The 26528-nt window shown below is 44.3% G+C and overlaps 1 protein-coding gene across 2 annotated transcripts in view; it reads left to right on the forward strand.

Moving 5' to 3' along the window:
• The window catches only part of cdh13 (cadherin 13), a 594061-nt gene that overhangs the window by 555214 nt on the left and 12319 nt on the right, over nucleotides 1–26528 (forward strand). For both annotated transcript variants that reach the window (XM_062961847.1, XM_062961846.1), the window contains one exon: nucleotides 9629–9771. In XM_062961847.1, coding sequence (XP_062817917.1) covers nucleotides 9629–9771 — 143 coding nt within the window. The remainder of the gene's footprint in view (nucleotides 1–9628; nucleotides 9772–26528) is intronic.

Below are 26528 nucleotides of genomic sequence, written 5' to 3' on the forward strand. Positions count from 1 at the left end.
CATCAACACTCTTTGGCAGACAAGGATAAATACTTTGGAATACCACAACCTCCAAGAGTCTGTATCATCCTTTGAATGTCCTTTGTATCTGCTCTTCAACTAGAGAAGTTCCTCAGAGTTTTCTTCTAAGTCCAGTGAGACGAGGAATCATGACAACGTCTTATTTCACATCTTTATGGATTACTTACGTGAAGGGTTAGAAAGCAGATTTTGTAAATTTGCAGGTGACAACAAACTGGAGGGGTTAGCTGATACCATTAAGATCTTGGGAGATTGGTAAGGAGGTCCAAATCCAGCAAAACGAATTCCAACAGGGATAAATGTAAAGTCAACAATGTCCAAGGTGAGCCAGTGTGATATTGTCATTTGGGAATTGGACCATGACTCTGAAGATCAGGGTTTGAATCTCCAATTGGCCATAAAACCCAGTGGATGATCTTGGATGATCAATGGAAGTCAACGGCCAAGCTCTTCGAAACATGCCACGAAACACCATTGATAGGGTCGTCATAAGTCAGAAATGACTCGAAGGCACACAACAACATCATCTAGGTGTGGGAAAATACGTCCAACATACACCTCATTTGAAACAGCGCATATGCAGAAGGTTCTTAGATCACTAACTAAACACGAGTCAACAATGGCCAAAAATCCAAGCTAGATACTGATAGTTACCTGCTGGGGATGCTTTAGCTGAAGATCCTTCATTGAGCTAGGGGTTGGACTCAACTGCCCATGAATCTGCTTCCAACTCTTGGAGTCTATGATTCCATAAATACTAGGAGTTGCAGTTCCCGAACATCGGTAGGACTCCATGACTTCCATTCTTGCTGCCATATCAATTGTGGCCTCCAGCTCTAAGGAGCTTTCCAGGTGGGATGTGTATGGATTGTTGCCAGTCGTGGAAACAATTGCTTGGTGAAATTGTCCAAGTAACAGCAGAAGAGGCCAAAAGGAAGAAATAATAGGTTGAGCCATTATGTGATCAGTTGGAACAATGTATAATGTGATGTCCTCGACAACGACACCGCTCTGGCTGTGTTGGCTTATTCAAAGAAGAGGACCAAGGCCGGTGGGGGGCACTTAGGCAGAAGCAAACACACAGCGTGGTGGCACAACGGGGCCTTCATCTAGCCGTTCTTCATCTAGCCAAGCATCGCGACTGGCACGTGGCACGCTCTGAAGTTGCCATCATGGCCAGCGAGTGATGTCTATCCAAAAAGCTCCAATGAGCAGATAATGGCCTCTTTGGCTCAGCTTGACTCTTACACGCGCATACAAAGGAAACGGTAAATATCCACTTTTGTATTAAAGGAGGAAACCGCGGAGCCGTGAGGAGGGAGGAAGCGGCCGGCTGTCAGTCGTCCCTTTGTGTCTCCAATTTGATGTGTCTTTCTTTTCTCAAGATCCCAATGGGAAGGCGCTTCAGAAAAACAATGTTTTGGGGGCCTTTTCGCCTTTTACTGTTCTGCCAAGAGAACTGTTTACTACTAATGGGCTTTTCCCGATAGCAGTGGCTTATCAGTGGCTCCCACATTTTTGTCGACAGCGGCAGAGAATTTTCCAGCGCATCACCTTCCTTGACTCAACGCTTCAACACTTCCTCTGCTTTACAGCAAACAGAAGGAAGGAAGGAAGGAAGGAAAGCATGGGAGCAAATTACATGGAAGGCGTTGGATGTGTTTCGGAAACCACAAGGAAGAATTGGATGAAAGCCTCCTTTTATAGATTTAGAGGTGATCATAATGCCCCGTACTTTCCCAGGGAAGTATACTGCTGTCTTGCAGTCAGAAATCTTACCACTCCAAGAGCCAAATGCAACTGCTACTCATTGTAGAGCTGTCGGATGGCATCAATATATGAATAGAAAAGCTCAGAAGAAAGTGTGAAGGTTGTGTTATTTTGCCATTCATAAAATCGAGAGTTACCATTAAATATGGTAACTCTGGTAAAATGCATGCTAAGAACATGACAAATGTATATATATATATTATATATAGGCAACATGTTACTTTGTTAAGAGTAGGGTTGTGCTTTCAGGGTAAACCTTGACTTGTTTCGCATCCCGGCTTTTGGTGGGGGCCCCCGATCTGTGTTTTGGGAGCCTCACAAAATCAGGAGGGCAGATATCTGTTTTCGCTCTGAGGTGCCGAAAGATTCATTTTCTATTGGCCCATTATGGGGGGGGGGGGCTTCCCAGTCTCCCCTTCCCATCATTTTAGGCATTGAAGCTGTTTTACTCTAGAGGAGAGGCGCTCGGCTGCAGGCAGGTGCGCTCTTTAAGGAGACTTCTTACCTGTTTCTCTACTCTAGAGGAGAGGCGCTCAGCTGCAAACAAGCATGAGCGCTTTCTGGGCCTGCACGCCACACACTCACTCTCCAAAGCAAGGAGGCGAGTTATTTTTCTTACTCTAGAGCAGTGGTTCTCAACCTGGGTTCCCAAAGATGTTTTTGGCCTTCTGGTAAACTGGCTGGGATTTCTGAGAGTTGTAGGCCAAACACATCTTGGGACCCTAGGTTGTGAACCACTGCTCTAGAGGAGGTACTTGGCTGCAGGCAGGCGAGCATGCTTTCTGGATCTGCACACCACACACACCTACACTTTCCAAGGCAAGGAGGTACGTTCTCATTCTTACTCTAGAGGAAGCACGTGGCTTTCTGGGCCTGCATGCCACACACACATGCATTCTCTTACCAAGGCAAGGAGGCATGGAGCACCACGTGCTCACGAAAAGCTCCCACTTACTTTCGTGTTGGGCTGATTTTTGTACAGGAAGGGCCTTCCTGTTCTGTACTCCCAAAGCTAACGAAAGTAACAAAAGAACTGATGAAACGAAGGAAAAATGGTTCCACGCAAAATTCTAATAGGAATTCAAGGAATAGGAAAATATTCCAATAATATTGAATGAATCCTGACGAAAATGGCGTATTCTTCACATGCGTTCTTTCTAGAATTATCTAGGTCGTTCAGCACAACTTCATGGTTACCTTTCGGTGGAAGCTGATCATATACTGAACATGGAGGACCTGGAGATTCCTAGAGAAATGAATCAAATCTACCCAAACTTAACCTTAAAATATGGATGGTTGGCAGTTATTCCCTTCTTTTCTGTTGCTCAGGGGTGTCTTGAAATGCAATAAGATTCTCTAAGACATTGTCAGCACCGTTCTTCAATCACACAAAGAAAATTAAACAGGATCGCTCTGACAGGCGGTACAAAAGCAGGTGTTGATAGTGTCAGCAAGTATATTAGAATACAAGAATTACCCTTGCGTTGATGGCGAAGAAAAGAAACGTGCACGAGATTTGCACATCGCCACCACCTCTCTTCGTTCTTTTTTCTCTCTTTCTTTCTTTCTTTCTCGGGAACTGAAATTATTATGCAGCATTAATAGAACACGTTTACCATTCACGGGGCTTTGGAAATGTCATTCGGCTCATATTTGCGCGGATCCCCCGGGGCGGAAAAGTGTTCCTGCCATTTTGTGGACAAGGAGCTAAGGTTGAGGGTTGTAGCTCATTATACATCTTGTACCTGGGTGCCAAAAAAGGTGTAGTACATATACACAGGTAGCAAGTATTTCCCTGCCGTGCTTTCCTGTATCTTTCCAATGTTTTTATCTGCTGGAATTTTGAAGGCGGGAGTCGCATTCGATACCGAATCTGTTTCAGGGATAGGGTTCACCCCATTGGACAGCTCCTGGAAAGTTCAGACTAAAATCCAGAGTGGACGCCCCAGTCCCTTGACAGTAAAACCACAAATATCACCACACTCAAAACAAACAAGTTCTGAAGTTGTTTCCGTGAACTTTAAGAACAAAAAAATAGATTGAAGTACTGATATAGATTGAAGTATATAGACTGAAATAGATTGAAGTATACTTGAGTATAAGCCTAGTTTTTCAGCCCTTTTTTAAAGACTGAAAAAGTGGCTTATATTTGGGTCAGCTTATACTCGAGAATATATAATAATAAGAATAATAAGAATAATAAGAATAATAACAACAACTTTATTTTTTATACCCCCGCCCCATCTCCCCGAAGGGACTCGGGGCGGCTTACATGGGGCCTGGCGCGATAAAACAAACAAATAACAGTAACAAAGCAATAAAACAATTATCCCAGTAAAAAACACCAACATCAATAAAAACAATCATTAAAATCAACAAGCAGGATACAGTATTAAAAACAGGAGACTAAGTCGTAGATATATGGTACATTTATTATTTTTCTCTATTATTATTGGTATTATTACAGCTATTATTTTTCTCTATTATTGTTACATTTATTTTACTCTATTTTTATTATTATTAATACATTTATTATTTCACTCTGATCTTATTATTATTATTGCATTTATTATTTTACTCTATTATTACATGTATTATTTTCCTGTTTTTATTATTATTATTATTACATATATTATTTTGCTCTTTTATTATTTAAAGGATGCATAAGCACATTTACATTGAAGAAGATGAGAATAATGATTTGATCAGAGTCGGACAGTCTTATCTTAAATTTGAGCTTTATGTAAATATTCAAAAACATTTAACCTACCTATGCCTCAATTAATGTAATTTTATTGGTATCTATTTTTATTTCTGAAATTTACCACCCTCGGCTTAAACTGGAGTCAATGTTTTCCCAGTTTGTTTTGTGGTAAAATTAGGTCCCTCGGCTTATATTCGGGTCAGCTTATACTCGAGTACATACGGTAAATTATATTCTCCATCGCTTCTATTGAGACTTTTTGTTAGACCTGTGCGATCAATGAAAACAAATGTTTCAGTGCTCATTACGAAATTACGTGGTGGGGGAAAAATCATTTCTAAAGTGTTTCCAAAACTGGATGGAGTTCGTATCGTAACTATAACGAGTTTACTACTTTTTCGTAACTTTCTGTTAAGTAATTGTGCCAATGGGGAAAATTCAGAGGCTCTTTTCTCCCTCCTTGTTAGAGATATTGGCATGAAACTTGCTACGATTATAGAACACATTGACCACTGTTAGCCCACCAAGTTTCAGAACGTTTCACTGATCCATGTATTTTTGGGAAATTTTCAAAGTTTTTACAAACAGATTTTTTTAAAACAAACACTACAAGAGTGTGTTGTCGAAGGCTTTCATGGCCGGGATCGCAAGGTTGTTGTATGTATTCCGGGCTGTGTGGCCATGTTCCAGAAGTATTCTCTCCTGACGTTTCGCCTACATCTATGGCAGGCATCCTCAGAGGTTGTGAGGCATGGATACACAACCATACCTCACAACCTCTGAGGATGCCTGCCATAGATGTGGACAAAACGTCAGGAGAGAATACTTCTGGAACATGGCCACACAGCCCGGAATACATACAAGAACCCACTACAAGAGTGTTCTCCTTGAATTTTGTACACAATGACACAAGATAACAAGGGATCGTTCCCCTCAAGTTTCAGAAAGTTTCGTACATGTACTGATTTTGGGGGAATTTTTCAAAGTTTTGACAAAACATTAAAATAAACCCACAACTGATATCATTGAATGTCTTTAAGCCAGGCATGGGACAACTTGGGCCCTCCAGGTGTTTTGGACTTCAACTCCCACAATTCCTAACAGCCAGTGGTCTACACTGCAGAATTAATGAAGTTTGACACCATAGGCTCATGGGAGTTGTAGTTTTGCCAAGTGGTGTGTCTTCTCTGCCAAAGAGTGCTGGTGTTTCATCAAACTACAAATCCCAGAATCCCATAGTATTGCATCCCTTGACCAGATGCAAGAAATCGCCATGAAGAACCCCTTAAAGAGAATGAAATGCGTGAAAATGGAGAATTCACACTTCTCCATTTAGACTTATCTAAAAGACTCCTATGTATATTTCTGATTTTCCTGAAATGCAGTCCTAGCAGTCAGAAGAGAACGCGGTGTGTATGTTAGAGGATACATACCATTAACAATCATTCCAATTATGCAACTGAAAAAGAAAAGTCGAAGCCGGTCCCTCCCCATCCACACCCATTACATTATGGCTTTCAGTGTTGCTGTCATTTTGTTCTTCAAACACACTTATCCTTTTATTAAGACATCCTTAATTAACTTTTTTTTATATTATATAAAAGACCCCACAAAGAACAATCATCTTAGTTAAGCTGCATTATGCTCTCACAATAGATGTAATTGGAAGGAAAGATTACTTTTTCTATTTAAACATCTCTTTTCTCAAATTAGACCTTATATAACTCAGCTTTGCAGCACAATGCTCGGCGGGGAAGAGGTTTCCATCTCCAGAAGCAGTGCAGTTCTCATATGTCACCCACCTAAAGCATTTTGGACCATGTTCGGGATTAATTAGGAATTTTACGCTAGCCTTTCTGATGTTTTGATGTATACCTTTGTTTCGGAGTCATGGTTTTTGGAAGCAGACTGTTGTTTATAAAAGAACGGGAACAAGGGAACAATTAAAACCATGTTATCACAATAGACCTTCCTTGAAAATAGAAAAAAAACCACAGATCATTAGATAAAACTTAAAGAATATTTCCCGACAAATCTCTAGGTCCTCTAAAGTAACTCTGTGTTCACCTTTAGCTAGAACAGTGATTTCCAAAGTGGGCACTACTGCCCCCTGGTGGGCGCTGGAGCGATCCAGGGGGGCGGTGATGGCACCTATTAGGACATGGGGTGGAGTCAAAGGAGGGGCGGGGCCTCTTCCCAAGTGCCGGAGACAGGGCTGAGCACCTGAGGCGCCCGTTAGGACACAAGGGGCGGAGCTAGAGGAGTGGGTGTGGCTTCTTCCCAAGAGCCCGAGGCAGGGCTGAGAATCTATACCTCTCGTGAGGCTCTTGTTTGGACACAGAGGGTGGAGCTAGGGAAGGGGGAGGGGCCTCCTTCCAAGAGCCTGAGAAAGGGCTGAGCCTCTATACCTCTCCTGAGAGGCCTTTTAGGACTAAAGGGCGGGGCTAGGGGTGGGGGCGGGGCCTCTTCCCAAGAGCGCGAGACAGGACTGAGCCTCTATACCTCTCCTGAGAGGCCTTTTAGGACTAAAGGGCGGGGCTAGGGGTGGGGGCGGGGCCTCTTCCCAAGAGCGCGAGACAGGACTGAGCCTCTATACCTCTCCTGAGAGGCCTTTTAGGACTAAAGGGCGGGGCTAGGGGTGGGGGCGGGGCCTCTTCCCAAGAGCGCGAGACAGGACTGAGCCTCTATACCTCTCCTGAGAGGCCTTTTAGGACTAAAGGGCGGGGCTAGGGGTGGGGGCGGGGCCTCTTCCCAAGAGCGCGAGACAGGACTGAGCCTCTATACCTCTCCTGAGAGGCCTTTTAGGACTAAAGGGCGGGGCTAGGGGTGGGGGCGGGGCCTCTTCCCAAGAGCGCGAGACAGGACTGAGCCTCTATACCTCTCCTGAGAGGCCTTTTAGGACTAAAGGGCGGGGCTAGGGGTGGGGGCGGGGCCTCTTCCCAAGAGCGCGAGACAGGACTGAGCCTCTATACCTCTCCTGAGAGGCCTTTTAGGACTAAAGGGCGGGGCTAGGGGTGGGGGCGGGGCCTCTTCCCAAGAGCGCGAGACAGGACTGAGCCTCTATACCTCTCCTGAGAGGCCTTTTAGGACTAAAGGGCGGGGCTAGGGGTGGGGGCGGGGCCTCTTCCCAAGAGCGCGAGACAGGACTGAGCCTCTATACCTCTCCTGAGAGGCCTTTTAGGATTAAAGGGCGGGGCTATACCTCCCCTGAGGCACTTGTTAGAACACGAGGGCGGGGATAGAAGTTCAGCCCCGTCAGGCACTTGGGAAGAGGCCACGCCCCCTCCTCTAGCCCCGCCCCCTGTGTCCTGGCAGGTACCGCAGGACAGGGATAGAAGCTCAGCCCTGACTCAGAGCTCACAACTCCGCCCATCCCAGTCCTGGCCACCCATTTGTGGCCCCGGCCACCTCCACCTCTGAGCCCTGCCTCTTGGACTGGGGAGAGGCTCAGCCCCGCCCTCTTGAGCAGGAGCCTCACCCACCCCTCTAAGCCACGCCCCCCCCTTTCCAGGGGGCACTGAGTCATATTTTTTCTGGAAAGGGAATGGCAGGCCAAATAAGTTTGGGAACCACTGAGCTAGAAGATGACCATAGAATAGTTCTGGAGGATCTAAAGAGTAGGCTTGTGCATTTCAGGTGGATCGCTATCCGTTTCTGCTTGCCAGATACCGGAAGCCCCCCATATCCATTTGCCAGCACCTCCCGGAAACAGGCCCCCTGCCGAATAAAACAGTTCTTTTCATCCCACTGGTGGCAATGGGGAACTTACGAGGCTCCCCTTTCCCCTGAGAGCCTTTCCTTTCTTCCCTTCAAGGAAACCTCAGCAATGGGGTGAAGAAAGCGCCATATCTCTCCAGACTTTCCACAGGCTCCCCTTCCATATCCTTCATTAAGATCTGGATTTTAATAAGCATCAGAGTTACCACTCTTTAAGTTTCCGGATCCTTTCCCTTCTGTTTGTAGAGGAGGAGGCTGGGTTTACTGCTTCTTAACGTGGTCCTACTCCAGAGGAGAGGCAGGCAGGCGTGCTTTCTTCTCTCCCGGGACCAGCAGCTTTCCAAGGCCCAGGGAAGGAAGAGTCATGACCCGTTCCCAAAAGAACTACTCTTTCTAAAATCTCTAGATTCTCCAAATTTAATAATAATAATAATAATCAAATTTGCTTTTTACCTGCCTCTCCTTAGGCAGAAGTTGACCATAGAGTCATCTCATAGAACCTAGACATTTCTAGTGGGAATATATTAATCAAATTCATGAACACTCAAGTCAGCAAATGTTAAACTGGTCAATATGGATGGCCAATTGGATAGTTCCCCAAGACCTATTGTATCCATAGGATTTCCTACGTGTTGACCTACCTACCTACCTTGATTCATTCATGGTTCTTTTTTATGGAAAACAACTTCTGTGATGTGTTGGAAGCTACTAGCTTGCTCCAAACCGCTATGGAGTTGTGCTCTGCTGGAATGACAAATGGATACTCAAGATCCTATCTGACACCTTGGGCCGGTGCTTTGATTGCTTTTGTTTTATATGGGAAGATAAACATCTTGACACTTCAGGCCGATGTCAAGAATGGAGCAAACGCAAGCAATGTGACTACTGTTGTCTAGCAGCGGAAAACTCTACGGAGGAAAAAATCCTTCTTGTTGGGATTATTCAAATTATTCCCTCTTGTTACTATTGTCCAAGTTAACAGGTGTCTGTTATTTGCATTGATCGGATTGCAGTTGGGTTGCCCCAACCGCACATGACATGTTATGATGATAAAGTATACAAAGCAATGACAGCTGATAAGGTAGATTGGAATGCCATATATGTCAGAATAAGTGTCACGCATCACATATGTGCAAGAACTGTCAGTCACTGTTGTTGTCAGGCCCGAATGACTCCTTTTTAAGGGGGGAAAGGATGGTTGATGGACAGACAGATTGTCCACATATGAAGTATGCGTATGATTTGCTCAACTGGATCACAGCTTATGTCTTCCATCGTGAAATGCTTACCAATACGAACTGTTAATTTGAAGATTGTTAACTTCGCTTTATTTAATAATTACACAACTGTGGCTTTGGATTTTTCTACATTCAACAATTGAGTCAATGTCACTTTTGATTGCTTTGTGTTTTACAGGTATTCTGTTTACAAAGACCCAGCAGACTGGTTGGAAATCAACCCGACCAACGGCACCATTCGCACGTCAGGTATACTTGATCGCGAATCCCCGTTTGTCTCCAACAACGTGTACACGGCATACTTCTTGGCGATTGACAGTGGTGAGTAATGGGAATTGTTTGAAAGAAGAAAATGTTGGGTTGGAAGAAGACGGGGTTGTCTGATTTGAATCCAGTTGGCTTTAGAATCATTGCTTTCATGGGCATGATAAGACAAGACCTGTGGTTGTTGCATTTTGGGGTCATTGTTTATACAGGTGCACTCTTGGTCAACTGGTTGATTGGTTGACTCTATTGAACCAATTTCTGAAAGACACATCTCCTTGCGGACTTCCAGTTTCTCCCTATTTCTAATTTTACAGTAAAAGGCCATAGAGAAGAGATATAAAATCTTTGCTAGAAAGATTCCCACTGTCTTCTCCATATATTGACAACAATAACAAAGACAGTGGGAACTGACCTTCTGACTCAGCCTAAAGCTCCTTCTGATGGGAGCTAAGCCTGAAGAGAAGCATCTCCTGGCCTTTCTGAATGAGAGGAAAATCTCTCTGCAAAGGCTTGAAAACACCAAATTGATAGTATTGTTGAGAAGGTAGCGTGGTCATCTGAGGAACCCCAGAGGTCTGGATCAAAAGCTCAAGAAAGTTGGACCCTGGGAGCTGATTTTCTCTACTCCTGCCTTACTCTATGTTAGTCGTGGATATCCATTAGTTTGCATTAATCAAGAGCATTGTGGTATCACAAAACGTTATACAAGGGTAAGTTTCCTTCTTTCTTTCCCTCCCTCCCTGGTGATACTGCCTCTTCCTCTCACCTTCCAATGCAAGGGCAGTTGTAACTAAGAGACGGCCCTTGATCTGCTTCTAGACATCAAAGTGGTGGAGCCATGCCTGCCTGTTCTTTCCTCCTTCCAAGATCAGGGCAGTGGCAGTTGGGATGGGGAGCCTTTTGTCTGTTTCTGGGTTTAGCCATAGTAGCTTCTTCTTGATGATGATGGAGCCATGCCTACCTCTTCTTCCCTTCCTTTGAGGCCAAAGCAGTGGCAGTTGGGATGGAGAGCCTTCTTCTGCTTCTGGGCGTAGGCATGATAGAGCCACGCCTGTCTCTTCTCTCCATTCAAGGACAGGGCAGTGGCAGTTGGAATAGAGAGACTTTGATCTACTTCTGGACTAAGGCATGATGGCCTCTCGTTGATGATGATGGAGCCATGCCTGCCTCTTCTTCTCTCCCTTCGAGGCCAGGGCAGAGACAGTTGGGATGGAGAACCTTTTGTCTATTTCTGGGATTAGGCATGATGGCTTCTCCTTGATGATGATGGAGCCACTCTTGTCTCCTCTTCTCTCCCTTCAAGGCCAGGGCAGAGGCAGTTGGGATGAAGAACCTTTTGTCTACTTCTGGGCTTAGGCATGATGGCTTCTCCTTGATGGTGATGGAGCCATGCCTGCCTCTTCTTTCCTCCATTTGAATCCAGGGCAGAGGCAGTTGAGATGAAGAACCTTTTGTCTACTTCTGGGCTTAGGCATGATGGCTTCTCCTTGATGATGATGGAGCCATGCCTGCCTCCTCTTCCCTTCCTTTGAGGCCAAAGCAGTGGCAGTTGGGATGGAGAGCCTTCTTCTGCTTCTGGGCTTAGGCATGATAGAGCCACGTCTGTCCCTTCTCTCCATTCAAGGACAAGGCAGAGGCAGTTGAGATGAAGAACCTTTTATCTCCTTCTGGGCTTAGGCATGATGGCATCTCCTTGATGGTGATGGAGCCATGCCTGCCTCTTCTTTGCTCCCTTCGAGTCCAGGGCAGAGGCAGTTGGGATAGAGAACCTTTTATCTCCTTCTCGGCTTAGGCATGATGGCTTCTTCTTGATGATGATGGAGCCATGCCTGCCTCTTCTTCTCTCCCTTTGAGGCCAGGGCAGAGGCAGTTGGGATGGAGAACCTTTTATTTCCTTCTGGGCTTAGGCATGATGGCCGATACTTCATGATGTGGAGCCATGCCTATCTCCTCTTCTCTCCCTTTGAGGCCAGGGCAGAGGCAGTTGGGATGAAGAACCTTTTATCTGCTTCTGGGTTTAGGCATGATGGCATCTCCTTGATCTCCAGCCTCTTCTTTGCTCCCTTCGAGGCCAGGGCAGAGGCAGTTGGGCAGGAAGGAGGATATGAATGAAGTGTGGCCAGCATGCATCGACCTCTGTTTGTGTTTTTGGTTGAGTGCCAGCCCATGCCACCCAGCGCCCATGCTGCTCTTCATGCCTACCGTTGGCGACATCATACAGTTAGAAGGAATCACGGCCATTGTGCCTTTTTATTCCTGGCAATAAAGGAAGGCTTACAGCCATTGTTCCTAGGATGATGGATATATAATTGTGGGCGGAATTAATCCCCCCGCCCACCCTGCAAAATATTTGAGCTGATATTAAGCCCTTGGCACCGCTACAGCAATAAGTAACTCTCATCTTCGCATAACCAGATTCGTATTCCATTTAATGTGTAATGGCAATTAGAATGGGAACACAATTAAAAACCCTTGTTAAAATACAATATTTTTAACATATTATGTGGATTAAAGTCCCTTCTGCTGCACATAATCTAAATTAAAAGGCAGCTATGAAAACCCCTTGCAAGTTACTTCTGTAGCACATTACAAATAGAGAGGAGGAGAGATGCTCGGTTCTCCTGCGCAGCTGAAAGGCAAAAAATAAATAAATAAGGGCTTTGTACGTTGTGTCGGAAAAGCTAATATGCTTACGCTTCTCAGAGATGCAGCTGGTTTAGCTACAGAGATGAATTGTAAAATGCTCTTTATAAGAGGGTAATTTTACAGTTTTTTTTTGTCCCGCACAAGTCAGTACAGGGAACCGTTTGTGAGGATTTGACAAGAATATGGCTTTAAAATGCAAAGCAGGAGAAGAGGGGAAATGCCCCTTCGCTGTGCCGATTTGCTTGGATATTCATAAACGCATTTCTCTCCCTGAACCACTGAACTTATTCTTCATCCTGTATTTGTTAGTCTTGGATAATGCATCTTTTGTATGGGGTCTGGACACAAAACGGTAATGTGATTAGAACGGCAAGTTTATGGTTGCAGAGCATGATGCCTGGCATGCCGAGGAAATGCGTTTTTGGGTTCCCAGAGCAATAGCTATAGCAAAGTCAGGCATTTTTGGTCCTCCTGATGTTGTGAGCTGTTGTTGGTGTTACCTGCCATCCATTGGACTTCAGCCAATGGAGAGCCTGTGAAGAGGAGACTTCCAAGTCATCGTATTGTATCCTCAGCAACTCTGCTCAGGTCTTGAAGACCATGGATGGTGGCTTCCTTGATGAAATCTAACCGCTTCTAATGTAATCGTCACATGCTGAGGGAATGAGTTTTTGGGTTCCCAGAGCAATAACTATAGCAAAGTAAGGCATTTTTGGTCGTCCCGATATTGTGAGTTGTTGTTGGTGTTACCTGCCATCCATTGGACTTCAGTTAATGGAGAGCCTATGAAGAAGGGACCTCAAGTCATCGTATCCTCAGCAGCTCTACTCAGGGCTTGAAGACCATGGATGGTGGCTTCCTTGATGAAATCTAACCATTTCTAATGTAATCCTCCTCTTGTTCCTACTGCTGTCTCCCTTGTAACATCATGCCTTCTCACAATGAGCTGTCCCTCTCCCCATATACACTCGTCAGAGCATTTTGGAGGGGTCCTTCTTTGTCCTTCACCAGAGCGAGCAATGCAATGGTTCAGGCCATCTTGTAGACACGCATAGACATGAAGGTCTCCCATAGAAGCAGTTGGACATCTTACTCTGATGCAGCTCATGTGCTTTCTTTATTATTCATTATTGTTGTTCATTATGGTTGGAAATGACTTTTGAAACTGGGATGGAAAATCAGAAAGGTTTGGATGGATTTACCCTTCTGCTCCTCTGAATCAACTTAGATCATTGGGTGGAAGTGATGTGCTTTTAGGTGGCGAGCTCTTTGTGAGTGATCAGCTTGTGCTCCATTACCTTTCAATCAATGGCAAATATTTAATTGATGCATCCAGAAAGACAATCCCACCCAAAGCTTTTCTTTCCTCCGTCGAACTCGCTTCTTTCAGCGGCATGTCAGTATTGCCATCGTTTGTCATCACGAATGAGCTGGAAGGACCACATATCTTGACAGTTTTACCTACTTAGATGCAAAGTAGTAATATAAAGTCGGCTGAGAATGAACTTCCAACTACTACAGTCCAGGCGACAACTTGTGCTGCATTGAATATTAATGGCAGTAGAGCTTAACCTGCCGTTCAGTGAAACCGGCCGCAAACTGATGTCTTCTTGTAAAGGTCTCCGTGTGTGAGCCTTAGATGCAACTAGCCCAAGATCTATGATGATGGCCTTCTTGAACGTCCACATAAGTCAATTCCCTCCACTGGCTTTGGATCATCTGAATGTTTTCTGAGTAACCCTGTTGATCTCTCTCATTCTGTGGCCAACCATATGCACTAATGCAATGAAAGCGACTCCGCCATCATTTTCCCAGTCAACCAATGCTAATGCCTAATTTTCTCAAGCTTATTATGTTCCCAATGAGCTACATAATGCATGTAGGAGAGTGCTTCGGTAGTCTAATGTGAGCACAAGAGTCATTCCTGGAACTTTCGGGGAAGGCTAAATTAACTGGAAGAGTATCGAAAGGAAATGCTCTGGCCAACTGCTCTCGGGAAAGCGGCGTGGTATCCATAAACCCTAAACTGCAATTCTAAATCTTCTCATGGCAATCTTAATGGCATCCCAAGGTTGGTGGAAAGGGCAACGGAACTGGCATTAGTTCTGGTTGGCTGGTGATAAAAAGAGATTTGCTGGTTGAGCAACACATACACCATCAGATTCATCCAACAAAGGCTCTGCCTATGTAAAATGTCTCAAAATAACTTCTAAAATAACTGCAATATATTACCTATGCACAACCAGATGATGTTGATGATTTTTCTTTTCATTGGTTTGTTACTTATTATTAACACTATTTATTCACCTTTCTCATATACTAGACATGTGCACGAAATTCGTTTCAAACTTTTCTTTCCTGTCTTCCGTTTCTTTGGGAGCACGAAACAGGAAGCCCCCTCCCCACATGAAAATACGCTCGACATGAAAGCCTGCTTTTGTGTGCATCCAAACTTTGCCTCCTTGCCTTGGAAAGAGAGTGCGTGTCTGGTGGGGCGTGTAGGCAGGCAGGGCTGGAGCTCAGCTGCAGGTGTGCTTCGGGCCAGCCTGCATGCCCCACTACACACGCATTCTCAGAGAGTATGGCGGGGTGTGTGTGGCAGGGTGTGCAGGCAGGCACACCTGCAGCTGGCGCCTCTTACTCTAGAATGAGAGGTATTTGGCTGCAGGCACTGGTAGGCGCTCATGCTTTCTGGGCCAGCCTGCATGCCCCACCACACACACATTCTCAGAGAGTGTGGCGGGGTGTGCAGGTAGGCAGGCTTGGAGTACACCTGCAGCTGAGTGCCTCTTACTCTAGAATAAGAGGCGTTTGGCTGCAGGCACTGGTAGGCACTTGTGCTTTCTGGGCCAGCCTGCACGCCCCACCTCACACGCATTCCCAGAGAATGTAGCAGGGTGTGTGTGGCAGGGTGTGCAGGCAGGCAGGCTCGGAGCAGACCTGCAGCTGAGCGCCTCTTACTCTAGAATAAGAGGCGTTTGGCTGCAGGCACTGGTAGGCACTCATGCTTTCTGGGCCTCTTTCCAATGAGAGTGCGTGTGTGGCTGGGTGTGCAGGTAGGCCCAGAAAGTGCATGCACGCCTGCCAGTACCTACACCCAAAGCCTCTTACCTTAGACTAAAAGCAGCAGGTGCCAGGTAAGAAGAATGCATGCCGGGAAGGGGAGCCCCTTCCCATAACTGAAAACAACCCTCCCAATTTCAGGAGTCTTAGAAAAAATGGATCGAGGACCCCAACAAAAGCTGGGACACGAAACAGGACAAGGTTTCCCCCTATCGTATTCTATGACACCTGTATCTATTTCTAAGTAGACTTTAGTTACCAAGTGTGGATATGACTGGATGCCATTAAATGACATGAATATACTATAGAATTGCATTGGATGACGCAGAGATTACTATAGAATTTGTTGTTCTATGGTACGCAACTCTACAGTAACTTCCATGAAACTGCCTGGGGGGGGCCTAGAAAAATCCTATTTTTCCCATTCACTGCCATGCAAACCACCTACCTCTGCTGAGGTCTGCTTCAGCGTGACGCCTCCTAAGGTTCCCACCATTTCTGACCACTGGACATTTGAGCTGGCTCTTGTCACATGTATGGGTTGGCTTTGCTTGTCTGAGTGTGGCCTTCTCCACCCCGGAGACTCTTACTAGATATACTCCTGCTACTGAAAAATTGATGGAGCACAGTATTTAATTTCATAGGTAATAAAACGTGACCTTTTCTCTCGACAGAACCTCCCGTTCATAGCACAATCCCCCACTTCTGAATGAATATCCTAATTTGCTTTGTACACTCTTGGTTTTGATAAAGGTCAAGGTATTATCTGTATCTGTAGAGCCCTTTCATTCCATTTATTTGTATAGGTTTTACAGAGACAGAAAAATTTAAATCTAGTTGCTCACGCTGGGCTGGAGTGTGCGGAAGTGTCAACACACCATTGGTTCATTGACACTACTCTGGTTTAGGACAAGCAAACTGTGTCTGGACCAGAAGTTCTAATTTCCCAGATCAGTACATCTGTACACTAAGGTCCCTTCTACACTGCCATATCATCCTCATTACCTGCTTTGAACTGGATTATATGAGTCTACACTGCCATATAATCCAGCTCAAAGCAGATAATCTGGATTTTATATGGCAATGTAGATGAGGCATACAAGAATTACCATAGGGAAAATATGGAGAGTCAGGAAGAGTGCAATCATGATTGTGGAAGTTTGGGTTGAGACACAAGAGCAGTCTTAAAGTAACTAAGGGTGCATCTATACCGTGCACGGGATCCCTTTCCTCAGTTTAATTCAGTACCTTCGATACTTCGGGAGCAGGTAACGGGAAGCCCCATCCTGGTACGAAAATCATTTCGGCATGGAAAGCAAGCAGGAGCCGATCTCAGCTCCTTGCCTGCTTTTTGTGAGCAGGCTCCTTGCCTTGGAAAGAGTGTGTGTGTGGCGTGAAGGCCCAGGAAGCACACATGCCTGCCTGCCTCCAGCTGACTACCTCCTCTAGAGTAAGAAACAAAACTTCCTGTTGCCTCCTTGCCTTGGAGAGTGCATGTGTGGCATGCAGGCCCAGAAAGCGCTGCCTGCAGCCAACTGCCTCCTCTAGAGTAAGAAACAGAACTAGTCTCCTTGCCTTGTGTGGCATACAGACCCAGAAAGTGCATGTGAGTGCCTCCTCTAGAGTAAGAAACAAAACTTGACTCCTTGCCATGGAGAGAGTGTGTGTGGGGCATGCAGGCCCAGAAAGTGCTGCCTGCAGCCGACTGCCTCCTCTAGAGTAAGAAACAGAACTTGCCTCCTTGCCTTGTGTGGCATACAGACCCAGAAAGTGCATGTGAGTGCCTCCTCTAGAGTAAGAAACAGAACTTGCTTGTTCTTTCCTTGCCTTGGAGAGTGTGTGTGTGTGGCGTGCAGGCCCAGAAAGTGCCTGTCCTCTAGAGTAGAGAAACAGGTAAGAAGCCTCCTTAAAGTGCGTGCTTGCTGCAGCTATGAGCAGCACCTCTCCTCTAGAGTAGAAACAGCTTAAATGCCTATGACGGGAAGGGGACCCTCCCATAATGGGCCGATAGAAAACGGATCTTTCAGCACTCCACGGTGAAAATATGTATAATGTGTAAATATTAATGTGTAAATGTGGAATGTGTTAATATTAAGGCCTCAAAGCTTCGTCGTTGGGTGTCCTTCATTGACACCAAGCCAATTGGTGGGCTCGTCGCCATGTAAGGCGCTCCGAGTCCCCTTGGGGAGATGGAGGTGGGGTACAAAAATAAAGTATTATTATTATTATTTTATTATGTCACAGCAAACAAGATAGATATGCTGGATTTCGTATCACAAAGTCACAGAAGCGGCAGAAATATACAATGTCAGAAAACCACACAATTATTATTATTATTATTATTATTATTATTATTATTATTATTATTATTATTATTATTATTTTAAAAGCCAAAGCCAGCTGGTACAATGAATACAACGGAAAACTGCACAACACACTTCAGTTACAAGTTGCCTCTCCATGTGCCTTAACCTGTTTAGATACATCATGATGCTTGGAATCAAATTAGCGCAGATTGACTCCGCCTAAAACACCGCATTCGGAAGAAAATCAGGCAATTAGTGGCCATGGCAACCCAATTAAAGTTGCTTTTGCACCCTTTTATTTTAATTGCTCTATTAATTGAAGAGGGAAAATAAATTGAATGCTCATCCTTTAGTTGTCATTTTAAGTTTGGGCAATATATGAATTGCGGGGAAAATATTGTTTAAATTAGTCACTGTAAGCTGCAGATTTGGGGGGAAAAGAAACCATTTGCGGCAAACGGTATTGGAGATAGATGGCACATGTCGGCAGCCGGTTGATAAGAGCTTTGCCTCGTGAAGCATAATTACTCAAACCTAGGAATGGCGCGCATTATTGAAATCTATGAGTGATCATTATTTGAAAGTACAGTTTGTTTTCGTAAATTATAGAGTCAAATATCGGTTGGCAGGAAAAGGAAGAGGCGAGAGAGGAAAGAAATAGAGGCGCAGGTTTGCTTTATGGATCTGTCCCTTTCTCCCCAAAAAAGCATTTAAATTGGAGGATTTGGTATCAGGTGAAGATATACCTTTCGGGATTGATTTTAAGTCAAGTGCGGAGATATTAGCAGAATGGCATGAGATGGAATCAAATGGTACGGCTGATGATGAATCAAGTAGAGTGTAAGACCAAGGGCTGATTAATGTATGAATCTCCATGTCTTTCTGGCTCATCTTCGCGTGATATAGATTTAATTCCCTTTCCTATATGAGCTCAACTGTTAACATCTGCAGGAGGAACTCTCTTACGTGTTCTACCAAGCTCTAACTTTTTCGTCTTGCTTGATCTTCTCTTTGGAAGTCAAGTTAATAATAAAGGCAGCAACCTAGAAGAACAACATATGGAACATGTCCAGAGGGGGTTGACCAAACATGGTGAAAGGTCTGGAAGCCAAACCTTGTGAGGAACAGATTAAGAACATGAGGTTGTCCATCTGTCCCTGGATTATGGACTTCTTATCTGGATGTTCCCAGAGAGTCATATTAGGTCACCATACTACATCAGCTCTCACTTTCAACACAGTGATGCCAAAAAACTCTGCTTTTCACCTTCTACACATATGTGGTGGAGGCTCCTTCTTTGGAGGCTTTTGTTGGGAGAGCTTTGAATGTGATTTCCCTGCTTCTGGGAATTGGGGTTGGGCTGGATGAGGTCCATGAGGTCTCTTCCAACTCTATGATTCTAGGAAAAGGTTCAAAGGTTTCGTAATGGGATCTGGCGTCTTTAAAGTGTTGGGAGGTCTCTGCAACCCAATATAGTTGGAGAATATTTAGAGTAGTGGTCCTCAACCTGGAGTCCTCAGATGTTTTGGCCTACAACACCCAGAAATCCCAACCAGTTCTGGGAGTTGAAGGCCAAAACATCTGGGGACTCCAGGTTGAGAACCACTAGTTTAGACGAAGGAAGTGGCAAACCACCTCTGAGTGTTCCTTGCCCTAAAAACCCTCCTTTGAAATCTCTGTGTTCACCATAAATCGATACATACATCTAGTAATATCCACAACTGGATTCCGTTCTTTTGCTTCCATAACTGTAATCCTAGTAATTCATTTTTGAGCAAATAACTCGCATTACGATAATGCTACCTTGCAGAGAAAACTGGCGTTTTCTGAGTGATCTGAACCATTTTCTACATGTTGGTAGAGGTTGAAATTGCTTGTGAGCCTCTCCGTTCCTTCCCTGCGGTTTCATCTTGGTCGTGCTTTCATACACGTTCTTAGATTCCCCATGTCACCAACTGTGAACCATACATACGCTTACGACATGTCGTTTATTAATCAAAGTGTTTTTTTAAAGGAGAAATGCCATCTTTTAGGTACATCCAGGGGTCAGCTTGGGCAACTGGCATGTCAGCTTGAGAACCGTTTTAGGATTTTTCTGATGTACCTTTTCAGTTCTTCTTTGTCCTTCTTTTTGCAACAATATCAACCGAATATATATATATATACACACACACATATGAAAGCAATCCATTGAGTTCACGGTGCAACCATCACCTCTGTTAAGGCAAAGGGAAGACCAAATGAGAAAACGAGGGAGAAGAACACAAGTCAAAGCTCAAAGCCGTGGAGGTCGCTGAAGGCCCAGGTTGAGCTCAGATGTGGTTTCAGAATAAATCCCATTGTCTCCTACACAGGGCTGGAATACAATGCATTGGCCTGTTAAAATAAGAATGGGATTTAGGTTTCTAGTGACTTCCTTTTAAAAGAAAATAATACATGGATGTGCATAAAGCATACCTTTCAATATAGTAGGCCAGGGACTTCTTTGTTGGAAGGATCAAGCCAACTGCTGGCATTAAATTGGATGGACACGGACTTCTCAATGAAAGGATATTTTCAAATGGTGTGAGGCATTCCTTGTTCTATTAGATCAGGCATGAGCAAACTTGAGTCCTCCAGGTGTTTTGGACTTCAACTCCCACAATTCCTAACAGCCTACCGGCTGTTAGGAATTGTGGGAGTTGAAGTCCAAAACACCTGGAGGGCTCAAGTTTGCCCATGCCTCTATTAGACTGTTTTGAGCTCATTCAAGCCCAAGCAAGGTGAGTCCATATGAGGTCACATCATACTTCTGTTGCTGACCTGACTTCCTGGATCACGCCCCCACAAGAATTCGAAAAATTGTGATACAATAAATGTCCAAATCTCACCATATCTATCAAAAATGCTTATCTGGACAAGCATGGTGAACACCATGGTATTGATGGCCTCCATGATCGGAAACCATGAGACTTTTTGTATGGCACAACACAACAGTTTAGGATGGAGTGAGTTTGTGGGTCTCTTTGGATTGCGTTGTCCAGAGAGCAACCGAGTTATTGGGCTGAGCTGGGTTTTCCAGTATTTCACCCAAGGGAAACCAGAAGAGGTAGTCTAGGATTGAGTCCCCTTTGGGAGATATAAAGAGGGATATAAACAACAACAACAATATCAACAACAACAACAACAACAACAACAACAACAACAATAGGGTTGACACCTAGCTTCAACTGGACCCACAACACGTTACTTCTTCTGGCTCCTATTAAATTAACTTTAATGAGATGGTCCTTATTTAATCCAACTTTCTATGGTTGGTCTTGTTATTCCGTGAATGAAATACAATGTTATTTCTTTGGGACAATTCTCACAAAAACCTACAGAATTTCTTCCAAACTCTAGCCTGGTGGTTCCCAACCTTTGGTCCTCCAAGTGTTATGGGCTTCAACTCCCAGAAATCCCAACCATCTTACCAGCTGTTAGGAACTGTGGGAGCCGAAGTCCAAAATACCTGGAGGACCAAAGGTTGGGAAGCACTGCTCTAGTCCAAAGTATCTGGACAACACCAGGTCGCCTTGTCCTACCTTCTACTAGTCCATCCAGATCTGCTCTACAAAACATTTTCTGGAGATGACAACCATTATGATACGACCTCCTTATCTACAGACTCAATATCCATGGTTTCACCTACCCACAATCCAAAATATCCCTCTTCCCCAGAAGTGTTTATGGGCCTCTCTAGGTCCTCCAAGCAATTCTATGGGGTATGTATTAAGCTTAAAATATAGGGTTCACAATATTTTAGGAATCCATGTGGGATCTTGGAAGGTATTCCCTGTGGATTTAGGGGATATGCTATATATTTTTAAAATGCGGACGAAAATTCGGGTATTTACAATGTGTGAGACTGCAACATCAGCCGTTGAAGCTCTTCAAGCTTATCTTTGGCTTCTGGCCATGTGCTGCAGCTTTAAGGAAAGTTCTGTTACTCAGTCTATTAATGTGGTTAAGTTTTTTATGTTCTTTTCCCAGAGATGATAATAGCACTAACTCTAAAATGGGTTTCCAGAATAATTTAGAAACTCTAATTAAAGTTCTCCCCTCAAGACACACAAACGCACACTAATTGTCGCTGATAAGAGATTCCTGTAGAAAGGGATTTAGATAAGCCTTCCGCGGCTGTGCTGGTCCGAAACAAGTAGAAGTTTTAAGTCTCTTATGCAGATATGGACAACGATAGATAGCTGGAGGCCGAACTCTGGGTAAGGTGAAACACAAGAATCCATCTTTTCCCAAAGACAAGAAGTTCTTTTAGGATCAAGGGATATAGCCAGTGCCACATCTGTGGGAAAGGGAGAAGGTTGTATCACCAACTTGCATGAAAAACGATATATGGCCATAGAGATGTGGGGAGCCTAGTATGGCAGCAGAGATATCCCCGTATTGATCCACAAATACATAGCACCACCACCATCCAAGTCCTGCCTTGAAGCTCATAGAGCATTGTCCAAGGTGTCCTATTTATATATGCAAAGCATGGCCTTAAAAAACAACTGTGTTGGATGATAAGAGTTGGGAGCATGGCTTTCAAAGACTAGTGTGTTGGGTGTCCTATCATAAGGTCTAGATGCACAGGTGCACTCATTAGAACACATATGTAAAATTACATGTAGACCAGTGGTTCTCAACCTGTGGGTCCCCAGGTGTTTTGGCCTTCAACTCCCAGAAATTCTAACAACTGGCAAACTGGCTGGGATTTCTGGGAGTTGTAGGCCAAAACACCTGGGGACCCACAGGTTGAGAACCACTGGTCTACATGTAATTTTACATGTGTGTTCTAATGAGTGCACCTGTGCATCAAGACCTTATTGATAGGACACCCAACACACTAGTCTTCGAAAGCCATGTTCTCAACTCTTGTCATCCAACACAGTTGTCTTTGAAGGCCATGTTTGAAACCCAACTCCTTGGCCATCTCCCCAGATGCCAATGTTTACACCAAATGGAGCTCGAGAAGACTAGGATTCCTCTCAACTTTCTCAGTCTTGTACCATCCCAATGACCAAGAATGCCTGCCAATTGTGCATGAAGTTTAACTTGGTTGCTTTCCAGGCATAGGTGGATATGAAACACACCTTCCAGGTCCTTCTGACAATCATCTTCCAGCTCCTTTCCCATACAGTCAATTAGGATGGGTCAAAATATTTAGTAAACTTGTCTTTCAGGAAGACCTGGAGACCCAGAATCTCTTGGGAAAGGCAACTGAATGTCTCGAAATAGAGAGTTTTTGGTTTCAGTGGATGGGGTCATCAAGTAGGGATGTATTTCTTCAACACGTCTCTTCTCAAAGAAAGCATTATTTTAAACATTTTTCTTCCCGGGAGGAGGAGGATGTTTCTCACAAACACAATTTTTGAAGACCGTTCACAATTTGGACCTTGTTCTGTACAAAAAAATTGCACATGTTTCTTTTGCCTGGGAAGCAATGCTTTCTGCATGAGGTGCAACATTCCTCACACGGGAACTTAAAACAATCCTTCTGAGTTCTTTAGCTTGGCATATGATTGCCAAGATTTCCTTCTCAACGATAATATGAATCTGCTTTTAGTCCAATTTTTACAGGAATTCCCCGTGGTGCTGAACCTCTTTGTGAGGCAGAGTTCAGCACTTTGGATAGTTCATAGTAAAGCATGGAGTAGAAGTAACACCCTGAAATGAGAGCCAAATGCTACATCTGGGATTCACTTTATGCACTGAACAAAAGGTGTGCTTTCAGATGCTATTTTTATTTGCCATTTATAGCCTCTATTTTCTATCTACCGAGACAGAATGAATAATGTGAATCTTGTATACTTAGCTGGGTGTTTAATTCAGTCTCAACTGCATCCATTTATCTCTGGCGTCTTTTTTGATGTCCCTCCCACAGCAAAGTTGTGAACGGGTCTCCATTTATGACCTTGACATTTGCTTGTTTTTCTTTTGAAATTCTGGTGTATTTGGGGATAATTGGTTACAAAGAACACGCTGATATAAATAATGCACGGTGGTCATAAGTCACCAGAATGAACAAGAAATGGTTTTTGTTCCTCCCACTGCATTAACTAAAGAATCCTTTAAAAAATGAAGAAAGGAGTGACAAGTAAACAAGACAGAACAAATAAAAACGATGCTTGCAGTTGACAAAATAAGGCCATATTCTTTATACCATTGGGGATATTTTTTGAAAAATGGCTTTAGAAAAAGCTCCCACCTTCAATAGAGTTGTGCAATCTGGGTATACCATGAGCTGTTTCGTGTCCTGGCTTTTGGAAGTCTCTCAAATACGGGAGGGCAGATATTTGTTTTCGCTCTGCAGGTGCCAAAAGATCAATTTTCTACCAGCCCATTATAGGGGAAGGGGCCTTGCCAGGCTCCCCCTCCCATCATTTTAAGCATCTGAGCTGTTTGTTTCTACTCCAGAGGCAGGCAGGAGCACATGCTTTAAGGAGGCTTCTTACCTGTTTCTACTCTAGAGGAGAGGCACTCGGCTACAGGCAGGCATTTGCTTTAAGGAGGCTTCTTGTTCTTAAAGCTGTTTTTCTACTCTAGAGGAGAGGTGCTCAGCTGCAGGAGAAGCAGGTGTTTGTGCTTTATCTCCAAGCAGCAGCACGCCACACAGCCTCCCAAGAAGCATTTTAAGGAGGCCCAAGGAAGGAAGAGTGATGACCTGGAGCTCAGCTCATCCTCCCTGGACTTCCTTAAAAATCCCCTCACTTGCCTGCAAGGCTGTAATCTCCCTGGACTACCTTAAAAATCATCTCACTTGCCTGCAAGGCTGTAATCTCCTTTCTGCTAGGGGTTTTGCTTCCTTAAAGCTGTTTATACTTTCTGGACTAGAGGAGATGTAGGCTTCTCTTTTTGTTTGATGGGATTACTATTGTTAATAATAATCTTTTAGAAGTATTTTCTGAAGGAGAGGAAGGGAAAGAGAAACAGAAGCTACAAGGGCGAAAGAAGCCCCAAACGCATGCGCATACCCCACCGATCGTCCCTCAGGTCTCTCCCCAACTCCCAGTCAGTCCCACTAAATAAAAAGAAACAGGAAAATAAAGAGAAATCAAAAAGATTCAACTGTGATCCCAAATAGGAGAGAAGGAGCCAAGATCAGGTCCCGCTTGCTTTCGTGTCGGACGGGTTTTCGTACCGGGAGGGCCCTTCCCGTTACGGGCTCCCGAAGTAACGAAGGTACCGAAGGAAACTGAGAAAATGAAAGAAATGAAATTCACGCACAACCCTAATTTTCAATATAGGATAAAAAGGACAGAGACGGCGAAAGTGTGGAAATAAAATACATTGAATTAAAGATAGTGTTTTAATTAAGAGCATGAAAGGGTGACTTTTCTGATCGTATTTCAAATACTCCGATGCCTTTTCATCCATTCTCCTCTCCGACTCGGGTTCATAATGTATCAAGAACAAAAGGAAATGTATAGAAGGCTCCCTTTTTTAGAAAATTCAATTAGTCCGGCAATAAGGGGAAGAAATTATTTCTTCCTCATTAAAAGGAATCCAATCCTCACCCCTTGTGATTCGAGAGGGAGGGAGATGCAAGCGCTGGAAACCCGACAGCTCTGCCTTTGTTGTGCGCTTGTGTGTCTGTAACAGATGAGGTGTCACTGTTGGGATAATTTATCATCCTAACAAGGGATCTTTTATTACAGTTACTGTTTCCTCAGATCTTTAAAAGAAAGAGCATGTTAATTTTGCTTGTCTTTCAGCGTTCAGTCAGTTCCTTTTCTTCTACTCAAAGACGAGGTTGTGTCCCAGAGCTTGGAAATATGTTTGTGTTGTTGTTGTTTGACAATCAACTTCGAGGATGTTTCAGACAGCATGGCTGAGATTTTTCTAGCATAAATCTCCATGGTAAAGGGTTGGATTCGAGGTCCCTTCAGACTTTATGAAATCTCTGCATGCAGAGTCAGGTATCAATTGTGCGACACGGTCTTTGTGTTGACTGGCCACAGTGTGGAGTTGAAGCAGATGGAAAAAATTAATGCATTCCCAGCGAAATATCCATGTGACTCCCTCTCTGGCTACTGCAACCTTAAACTGAAAGCTGGCATTCCACATAAAAGGTAAAGCTTGACATTGGGTCATGTCCGACTCTAGGAGTTGGTGCTCATCTCCATTTCGGCGTTGTCCGTAGACACCTCCAAGATCATGTGGCTTGCATGACTGTATGTAGCACTGTTACTTTCCCATCGGAGTGGTACCTATAGATCTACTCACATTTGCATGTTTTCGAACTGCTAGGTTGGCAGAAGCTGGGGCTAACAGCAGGAGCTCACCCCATCCCCCTTCGGGTCAGCAAGTTCTGCAGCTTAGCGGTTTAACCTATTGCGCCACTGCAGAATTCCATATTAGACCCCAAAAAAATCCACAAATGATCCTACAGTCCCAACTTGGTTAGACCTATGGAAAACATAGTTGAATAAAGAATCAATGCTTAGAATCACAGAATAATTAAGGTGGAAGAGACCAACCCACTGCCATGCAGGAAAAACAATCAAATCACCCCTGAGTAATTTGAGACAGGTTCTTATTGATCATAGAGGTCTTTCAGGTCCAAGGAACCTGGTTTTCCAATGGCCACTGTTTGGGAGATGGACATCTAAAGGTGCTCTAGAAAATATGGCTTGAAAGATGATCCGTGGCACAACTCAGGCGATTTTACAAGCAAACTGTTCTAAGGTACCTTTAGCACCAAGGACCTTGTCCTCTCCTGTTAAACTGGCATTGAAGAACTTGGCAGCATGGACTCAATGTCCTTCATGAGAA

Source organism: Anolis carolinensis, unplaced genomic scaffold (assembly GCF_035594765.1).
Source record: "Anolis carolinensis isolate JA03-04 unplaced genomic scaffold, rAnoCar3.1.pri scaffold_9, whole genome shotgun sequence".
NCBI lineage: Eukaryota > Metazoa > Chordata > Lepidosauria > Squamata > Dactyloidae > Anolis > Anolis carolinensis.